The sequence below is a fragment of the Nicotiana sylvestris genome, chromosome 1, assembly GCF_000393655.2.
Source record: "Nicotiana sylvestris chromosome 1, ASM39365v2, whole genome shotgun sequence".
Lineage (NCBI taxonomy): Eukaryota > Viridiplantae > Streptophyta > Magnoliopsida > Solanales > Solanaceae > Nicotiana > Nicotiana sylvestris.
In genome coordinates this window covers 104,592,102-104,602,006 of record NC_091057.1, presented here as the reverse complement: position 1 = coordinate 104,602,006, position 9,905 = coordinate 104,592,102, and the positions used below count along the sequence as shown (strand labels likewise).

The 9,905-nt window shown below is 41.8% G+C and overlaps 1 protein-coding gene across 1 annotated transcript; it reads right to left on the bottom strand.

Annotated features, from left to right (window-relative positions):
• Nucleotides 1-138: 138 nt before the first annotated feature.
• LOC138872678 (uncharacterized) lies at nucleotides 139-4,043 on the bottom strand. The gene is made up of 6 exons (XM_070151088.1): nucleotides 3,545-4,043; nucleotides 3,240-3,428; nucleotides 2,829-3,116; nucleotides 1,351-1,401; nucleotides 609-985; nucleotides 139-345 (listed from the first exon to the last, which is right to left on the bottom strand). The coding sequence occupies exons 1-6, from the start codon at nucleotides 4,041-4,043 to the stop codon at nucleotides 139-141; spliced, it is 1,611 nt and encodes a 536-aa protein (XP_070007189.1).
• Between the last annotated feature and the right edge of the window lie 5,862 nt (nucleotides 4,044-9,905).

Sequence of the window (9,905 nt, the reverse complement as noted above, 5' to 3'; positions counted from 1 at the left end):
CTTTTGGAGTCACAGTCTCCACTTGTTCTATCTCATCTTCATCTTAAAGGACCAGGTCTATCTCATCAATTTAAACAGCCTCAACAGGCTCAACTATCTTCTTCTTGCCCTTAGTAGCAACTTTTATTTTACTTTCTTCTAAGGCTTTGTCCAGTTCAGCCTCACTCTGCTTCTTCTAACTCCTAGCAGATCTTCCTTTTGTGGGAGGATTTCTACAGGGATAGAAGAAACAACCTTCCTTTTCTTGTTGGCTCTAGTGGTGCCAGGGGTTTTAACTCTTAGACTTCGTTTCTTCTTTGGATTGTAGCTTTCAATCACTCTTTTCAGTAGGTCTGTGAGGGTCTCCTGTTCAGATGGAACAGGTTCATCTACATTTTCCCTAGTTGAACCAGCCCCTCAGCAACTTCTCCAGACCCACTTCCCTCTATTTTTCTCAGACTCTCCTCTATTTCAACAAATTCCTCACCCTAAACTACCATAGCACCTGACTCTTTAGTTAGACCAACAGGAGTGCGTAAAGATTCAGTCACTCCTTTTCCCATTCCCCTTATAGTACATCAATAACCCTCTCTCTCTTTATCTTTTCTCTTTTTATTTTTACCACCCACCTTTCCAGACTTAGTACTTTCAACACCTGGCATATATCCTACAAGAACAAACGTATTCTTCAAATTCATAGCAACCACAAAAAAAGTTTCAAGATTAACTTTGGGGCTATACGTTACCTGTTCACACTCAGAAGGAACTGTTTCTTCCCCCTTAGTTGTAGATTTGAATGACTCATCAGATTTTTGGGGTTCTTCTTCCCTATTTGCTTTCAAATTTTCATTGATTTTATTAATTTGCTCTCCACCAACAACAACCTTGCGAGCCATCATTTTTACCCTTCCTTTATTAGAGATGGGAGTAGTTGAAGGTGTATCATATGGTGTGGGTAAGGTTTCCTTGGGTGGTGAAGAGGGATTATCAGAGGTTTTATCCATTTCTGTGCTTGGAAGTAAGAAAAGAAAGTTTAAGTGTGTTTCGAAGATGAGAAAAGATGAAGAGTAGATTAACGACTTAAAAAGTTTAAGTGAATAATACACTAAGCCTAATCAATTTAAAGAGGAGTGTTTAATTGGGTAGCGACAGTCTCTCAGAAGTCTAATCAAACTGAATTCCTGTTTGACAAGACATTGGAAAGGTTCCCTACAATCTAGGCTTTTAATGCAGTTTGGACTCCTCTTTTGAACAAACTGGTCCATTTTTGTAATGTATAAGTACAGTGGGGTTTGATATTGAATGGGTATCTTTTCTTAAACATGATATAAATATAATTATTTCAAACTATGCAGAGTAGATAATACGTACCAAATAATCTTGATGAACTGGGTTCTTCATTGAAAAATCTCTTGTGTAAACCTGAATTTCCCAAGAAAATAGTGATAATATCATTAGAGATAAACGAGTCATATTAGCACATGGTACAAGAGTATACTTATGAATGTATGAGAATGAGCAAAATCTAATCTAATTATGTACAAAGTTCATAATTTTCTAACCAAATTTTTGAGTTAGAACTGGTTCTGTGATGACTCGGCCAGTCGTCTCATGAGTTACCACTCTGTTTTCTCCCTTTTATGCTTCTTATTGCTTTGTCTATTAGTTATATATGTGATCGTGTTGGTTGGCTCGGGCTTAGAAAGGATTTGGTAAGGTTTGAGACACTTAGTCTTTTTTGAGGAAGCTTAAGTTGGAAAAGTCAACCGAATGTTGTCTTATGTGTAGAGGGATCGGATGTGAGTTCCGATGGTTTTGATAGCTTCGAGAGGTGATTTGGGACTTAGGAGCGTGATAAGAATGTGTTTTGGAGGTCCGGAGTATATTTAGGCTTGAATTAGCAAAATTGGATTTTTGGCGTTTTTCGGTTGATACGTGAGATTTTGATATAGGGGTCAAAATGGAATTCCGAGAGTCTCATTAGTTCCGTTGTGTCCTTTGGGATGTATGTGCAAAATTTCAGGTTATTTGGACGTGGTTTGGTTGGGTTTTTGATCAAAAACGTAATTCGGAAGATTTTTGGAGGCTTAGGCTTGAATCTGACGTGTTTTGGTTGATTCGATGTTGTTTAAGGTGTTTTGAAGATTGATATAAATTTGAATAAGGTTATGGGATATGTTTTTGCTTTTGGTTGAGGTCCTGGGGGCCTCGGGGTGATTACGGATGGTTGACGGAGAGTTTGGAATTTGTGGTGAAGCTGCAGATTTTCTGCTTCTATTGTTTCCGCACCTGCGGATTGGGAACCGCAGGTGCGATGCCGCAGATGCGATAAAAGGGGGCCGCAGAAGCGCAAAGGAGCTAGGGAGGCAGAAACCGCAGAAGTGGTTGGAGAACCGCACCTGCGATGGCGCAGGTGCGGATAGTGAATCGAAGATGCGAAAATGAGGACTTAAGCGAGGACCATAGATGCGATGGTCTTGACCACAGAAGCGATACCACAAAAGCGAGAATTTGACCGAAGATGCAAAATCCCTGGGCTAGAACATATAAATTATTTCCTTCGCGTTTTTTGAGCTATTCCACCATTTCTAAGTCGGCTTTGGAGCTTTTTGGACGATTTTGAAGAAGGATTTCAAGGGAACTTCATTGAGGTAAGGAGTTTGGACCTAAACTCGTTCCTATGGTATTATTTTACGGATTAGAGCTGTAATTAATGGAATTTAAGGGTTAAAATTGGGGAAACTAGGGCTTGGTATTGGAGACCTAGACTTGAGGTTTTGATGGACCATTTGTGGTTGGATTTTGGTACTTTTGATATGTATGAACTCGTGGGAAGATAAGGAGCCTACATTTCAAGATGGTTCTCTTCCCAAACTTAACCATCTTGTCCTTCTCAACATCGGATTCTTCTTCTTCTTCTTCTTCATCTTTTTCTTCTTCTTCTCCACTCTGTTCATCTTCCTCCACCATTTTTACCTTTCTTGATTTCATAGAAAACCTGGTTCTTTTAGACAAAGTGGATGGAACAATAGACTTTGTATTTGAAGTAGACTTCTTTGTAGAAGTCTTGCCTATCTTAGCTTTTGGAGTCACAGTCTCCACTTGTTCTATCTCATCTTCATCTTGAAGGACCAGGTCTATCTCATCAATTTAAACAGCCTCAACAGGCTCAACCATCTTCTTCTTGCCCTTAGTAGCAACTTTTCATTTACTTTCTTCTAAGGCTTTGTCCAGTTCAGCCTCACTCTGCTTCTTCTAACTCCTAGCAGATCTTCCTTTTGTGGGAGGAATTTCTACAGGGATAGAAGAAACAGCCTTCCTTTTTTTGTTGGCTCTAGTGGTTCCAGGGGTTTTAACTCCTAGACTTCGTTTCTTCTTTGGATAGTAGCTTTCAATCACTCTTTTCAGTAGGTCTGTGAGGGTCTCATGTTCAGATGGAACAGGTTTATCTACATTTTCCCTAGTTCAACCAGCCCCTCAGCAACTTCTCCAGACCCACTTCCCTCTAGTTTTCTCAGACTCTCCTCTATTTCAACAAATTCCTCACCCTAAACTACCATAGCACCTGACTCTTTAGTTAGACCAACAGGAGTGCGTAAAGATTCAGTCACTCCTTTTCCCATTCCCCTTACAGTACGTCGATAACCCTCTCTCTCTTTATCTTTTCTCTTTTTATTTTTACCACCCACCTTTCCAGACTTAGTACTTTCAACACCTGGCATATATACTACAAGAACAAACGTATTCTTCAAATTCATAGCAACCACAAAAATAGTTTCAAGATTAACTTTGGGGCTAGACGTTACCTGTTCAGACTCAGAAGGAACTGTTTCTTCCCCCTTAGTTGTAGATTTGAATGACTCATCAGATTTTTGGGGTTCTTCTTCCCTATTTGCTTTCAAATTTTCATTGATTTTATTAATTTGCTCTCCACCAACAACAACCTTGCGAGCCATCATTTTTACCCTTCCTTTATTAGAGATGGGAGTAGTTGAAGGTGTATCATATGGTGTGGGTAAGGTTTCCTTGGGTTGTGAAGAGGGATTATCAGAGGTGTTATCCATTTCTGTGCTTGGAAGTAAGAAAAGAAAGTTTAAGTGTGTTTCGAAGATGAGAAAAGATGAAGAGTAGATTAACGACTTAAAAAGTTTAAGTGAATAATACACTAAGCCTAATCAATTTAAAGAGGAGTGTTTAATTGGGTAGCGACAGTCTCTCAGAAGTCTAATCAAACTGAATTCCTGTTTGACAAGACATTGGAAAGGTTCCCTACAATCTAGACATTTAATGCAGTTTGGACTCCTCTTTTGAACAAACTGGTCCATTTTTGTAATGTATAAGTACAGTGGGGTTTGATATTGAATGGGAATCTTTTATTAAACATGATCTAAATATAATTATTTCATACTAAGCATAGTAGAGAATACGTACCAAATAATCTTGATGAACTGGGTTCTTCATTGAAAAATCTCTTGTGTAAACCTGAATTTCCCAAGAAAATAGCGATAATATCATTAGAGATAAACGAGTCATATTAGCACATGGCACAATTGTATACTTATGAAAGTATGAGAATGAGCAAAATCTAATCTAATTATGTACAAAGTTCATAATTTTCTAACCAAATATTTGAGTTAGAACTAGTTCTGTGATGACTCGGCCAGTCGTCTCATGAGTTACCACTCTGTTTTCTCCCTTTTATTCTTCTTATTGCTTTGTCTATTAGTTCTATATGTTATCGTGTTGGTTGTCTCGGGCTTAGAAATGATTTGGTAAGGTTTGAGACACTTAGTCTCTTTTGAGGAAGCTTAAGTTGGAAAAGTCAACCGAATGTTTTCTTATGTGTTAGAGGGCTCGGATGTGAGTTCCGATGGTTTGGATAGCTTCGAGAGGTGATTTGGGACTTAGGAGCGCGATAAGAATGTGTTTTGGAGGTCCGGAGTATATTTAGACATGAATTAGCAAAATTGGATTTTTGGCGTTTTTCGGTTGATATGTGAGATTTTGATATAGGGGTTAAAATGGAATTCCGAGAGTCTCATTAGTTCCGTTGTGTCCTTTGGGATGTATGTGCAAAATTTCAGGTCATTTGGACGTGGTTTGGTTGGGTTTTTGATCAAAAACGTAATTCGGAAGATTTTTGGAGGCTTAGGCTTGAATCTGACGTGTTTTGGTTGATTCGATGTTGTTTAAGGTGTTTTGAAGATTGATATAAGTGTGAATAAGGTTATGGGATATGTTTTTGCTTTTGGTTGAGGTCCTGGGGGCCTCGGGGTGATTACGGATGGTTGACAGAGAGTTTGGAATTTGTGGTGAAGCTGCAGATTTTCTGCTTCTATATTTTCCGCACCTGCGGATTGGGAACCGTAGGTGCGATGCCGCAGATGCGATAAAAGGGGGCCGCAGAAGCGCAAAGGAGCTAGGGAGGCAGAAACCGCAGAAGCGGTTGGAGAACCGCACCTGCGATGGCGCAGATGCGGATAGTGAATCGCAGATGCGAAAATGAGGACTTAAGTGAGGACCACAGATGCGATGGTCTTGACCACAAAAGCGATACCACAAAAGCGAGAATTTGACCGAAGATGCGAAATCCCTGGGCTAGAACATATAAATTGTTTCCTTCGCGTTTTTTGAGCTATTCCACCATTTCTAAGTCGGCTTTGGAGCTTTTTGGACGATTTTGAAGAAGGATTTCAAGGGAACTTCATTGAGGTAAGGAGTTTGGACCTAAACTCGTTCCTAAGGTATTATTTTACGGATTAGGGCTGTAATTAATGGAATTTAAGGGTTAAAATTGGGGAAACTAGGGCTTGGTATTGGAAACCTAGACTTGAGGTTTTGATGGACCACTTGTGGTTGGATTTTGGTACTTTTGATATGTATGAACTCGTGGGAAGATAAGGAACCTACCGATGTGAATTTCCTCGAATTTCGAGACATGGGCCTGGGGGTCGGGTTTTGGTAATTTCGGAATTTGTGTTGTATATTGATTATTTTCGCATAGGCTTCGTTCCCTTAACATATTTTGACATCGTGATTCTAATTTTGGATACATTCGATGCGAGTGAAGGCCGATTTGGGCCTCATGCCAACTATTTGAACCCTTAGGGGATTTTTACTGATATTTCCTCACTGTTTTGACTTTATACTTGAACTCAGTCATGCTATATTCTACTATTTTCATAACTCAGTCGTGTTTACTCTACTTTAACACTTAAATGAGATTTTAAATGATCTTTTGAGCTGAGCATCATGTTTTACTATTTCCCGTGTGGCCTAAGAGAATTTTGACTGAGTAAGGCCGAGGGCCTATAATGTGAGGAAACACCTGATTATGATTATGAGGCCGAGGGCCTGAGATTTGTACGCCACAAGGTGGCTTGTTGATATGAGGCCGAGGGCCTAGTGGTGATGCCACGAGATGGCTTGATATTACTCTTAGGCCGTAAGGGGCCCCTCTAGGAGTCTGCACATCCCAGTGAGTTTGGGTACCCATTGTGATATAAGATATAGCCCAAGGGGCTAGTATTGTTTTTGAGATATTGCCCGAGGGGCGGATTTGTTGACACTGTGCCCGAGGGGCGATCCTTTATGTGTTTATCATTCCTAATTGCCTGTCATTTGCTTGCTTAATTGTTAAAAAGGCACTTTATGAAGTTGTAAACTGAACTAGTAATTTTACACATCTTTACTACTTCACTGTTTTACTGGCTTTTACTGCTTCCTTATAGCCTATAATGTGCCTGATATGATTTCTTGCTTTCAGTCTTTATTTATGATTGTTACTCACTGAGTTGGAGTACTCACTTTACTCCCTGCACCCCATGTGCAGATTCAGGCGCATCAGGTCCTGCTAGCGAGTGTTAATCTTTTCCAGCTCAGGCAGATTCGAAGATTCTCTAGGTAGCTGCCGGCGTTCGCAGCCTAGAGCTTCTTCCGTTATCTAATCTTCCTCTATTTTAAATTTGTATTAGACTATATAGACCTTTCTTGTATCATACGGATTGTAGATGCTCATGACTAGTGACACCCCGGTATCGGGTTGTGTTGGTTTTACTTCTGCATTGTACTATTCACTACTTACTTTGGGTTTATTTATTAAGTATTAGAATTAATTCTTATTGTTTAATTGCTTAAAAATGAAATGGGAAAGTGTCGGATGCCCTTGTCTTCATGAGAGGTGCCATCACGACCGGGTCCGGGTTTAGGGTCGTGACAAGTTGGTATCATAGCCTAGAATACATAGGTCTCTCGAGTCATGAGCAAGTTTAGTAGAGTCTCGTGGATCGGTATGGAGTCATTTGTATTTATCCTCGAGAGGCTGTAGAATCTTTAGGGAAACCTTCATATTCTTGAAATTCTTATCTTGCGAATTTGTTGATCCGAGTACTAAACTTATGTTATTCTATTCTCTCATAGATGGTGAGGACACGCGCTACCAGTCAAGATGGACGACCACCAGCACCACCAGCGTGGACACTAGAGTCCGAGGATGCGGTCATGGTTACCGTAGGGACATAGGTGTGGCCCACATAGTAGCTAGAGCAGCACCTGCAAAATCCTTCTATCGCCCTAGTTCAGGATCAGGTCCCAGTTGTGGACGCTCCAACAGCACTAGCTCAGGCACCAGTTGTGCCCATTGTGATTCAGGGTCTTCAGGAGGCCTTGGCTCAGATTCTTTCAGTATGCACTGGCCTAGCTCAGGCAGTTTCAGTCAGTACAGCCACAGCTACTTCTTAGGCCAGAGGAGGCACTCAGACTCCCGCCGCTTGTACACTTGAGCAGGTCGTGCAGGGACTTCAGACACCGGGGATGCATCTAGCCGAGCCGGTTATAGCTGCTCAGGACTATGTGGTTCCTGCTATGCTAGAGGACGAACAACATAGGTTGGAGAGGTTTGGTAGGCTTCAGCCTCCGACCTTCAGTGGTGCAGATGGCGAGAATGCCCAGGGTTTCTTGGATAAGTGTTAGAGGATGCTTTGTACAACGGGTATTCTGGAGACCAGCGTGGTCGCTTTCACTATTTATCAGTTTTCTAGAACATCCTTCACTTGGTAGGAGACTTTTGAGAGGCGTAAGCTTATTGGTGCAGCACCCCTTACCTAGCAGCAGTTCTCCGTTCTCTTTTTGGAGAAGTATGTGCTGCAGTCTCGTAGAGAGGAGCTGCGTAGGTAGTTTAAGTGGTTGCATCAGGGAGAGATGACTATGATGTAGTATGAGATGAGGTTCTTCGAGTTAGCTCGTTATGCTATTTGGTTGGTTTGGATAGATAGAGAGAGGAGTAGGAGGTTTGTTGATGGACTCACTTATCAGCTTCGTACTCTCATGACCAGGGAGAGTGTGACTGGTGCGTCTTTTGAGGAGGTTGTAGACATCGCTAGTGAGATTGAGTTTGTTCATTACTAGGAGCGAGAGGAGAGGGATTCCAAGAGGCCTCGAGGATCTGGTAGTTAGAGTAGTGCTCCTTCGAGAGGTTAGTTTCAGCACGACAGAGGGCATCCATTTAGGCATGCTCAGCCAGCTCGCCCAGGTTATCATGGGGCATCATCGAGTCATGGTTCTCACAGTTCTCATCAGGGCCAGTCATCACTTAGTTCCTTTCCAGCTTAGAGTTTATCTCGTGCTCAATCAGTTCAGGGCTCTTCTATGCCAGGTGCATCTACTAGTCATTCCGGTGCTAGGGGTCCCTTCAGTCCCCTTCTCCAGCACTCGAGAGTTGCTATGAGTGTGGAAAGATGGGTCATATGTGGAGGCAGTGTCCTCGTCGTCTTGCGGGTTCATCTCAGCAGAGGAGTCAGTCATCGGCTTCAGCACCAGTTACTTCACCATCACCTGCCCAGCCAGCTAGGTGTAGAGGTTAGGTATCTAGAGGCCGTCCCAAAGGGGGAGGTCAATCAGATGGCGGTCAGGCCCGTTTCTATGCACTTCCATCTAGACCCGATGCTATTGCTTTTGATGCTGTTATTATAGGTATTGTTTCAGTTTGCCCTAGAGATGCCTCTATATTATTTGATCCCGGTTCCACCTTTTCTTATGTGTCATCATACTTTGCTCGTTATTTGGGTATGCCCCGTGAGTCTCTTGTTTCACCTGTTCATGTATCTATCCTGATGGGCGATACTATTATTGTAGACAATGTGTACCGGTTGTCTGTAGTGACTATTGGGGATCTGGAGACCATAGTGGATCTTTTATTATTGTGTATGGTAGATTTCGATGTCGTTTTGGGCATGGATTGGTTATCTACAAGTCATGCTATTCTGGACTATCATGTTAAGACAGTCACATTGGCTATACCGGGTGTGCCACAGATTGAGTGGCAAGGTTTGACTGATTATGTTCCCAGTAGAGTAATCTCATTTTTGAAGGCTCAACGTATGGTTGGGAAGTGTTGTCTTTCGTATCTAGCCTTTGTGAGGGATGTCGGTGGAGAGACTCCCAGTATTGATTTCGTTCCAATTGTGAGGGATTTTCATGATGTGTTTCCTGCAGACCTACCGGGCATGCCACCGGACAGGGATATTGACTTTGGTATTAACCTGGTGCCGGGCACTCAGCTCATTTCTATTCTGTCGTATCGTATGGCACCAGCAGATTTGAAGGAGTTAAAGAAGCAACTTCAGGAACTCCTTGATAAGAGGTTCATTTGGCCTAGTGTGTCACCTTGGGGTGCGCTAGTTCTATTTGTAAAGAAGAAGGATGGCATTATAAGGATGTGCATTGATTATAGGCAATTGAACAAAGTAACAATTAAGAATAAGTATCCTTTGCCTCATATTGATGATTTCTTCAACCAGCTTCAGGGAGTGAGAGCGTTCTTCAAGATTGATCTCTGTTCAGGTTATCACCTTGGGCTAACCAATGCCCCAGTAGCATTCATGTACTTGATGAACAACGTGTTCCTTACTTATCTAGACTCGATTGTC

Excerpts from the sequence above, each read along its gene's own strand:
- LOC138872678 (XM_070151088.1), bottom strand. The coding sequence starts at position 4,043 with ATGGATAACACCTCTGATAATCCCTCTTCACAACCCAAGGAAACCTTA. Across the intron at positions 3,117-3,239 it reads AAAAGGAAGATCTGCTAGGA|ACCTGGTCCTTCAAGATGAA; the intron begins GTTAGAAGAAGC and ends TTGATGAGATAG. Across the intron at positions 1,402-2,828 it reads GAAGAGAACCATCTTGAAAT|GTTTACACAAGAGATTTTTC; the intron begins GTAGGCTCCTTA and ends TGGGAAATTCAG.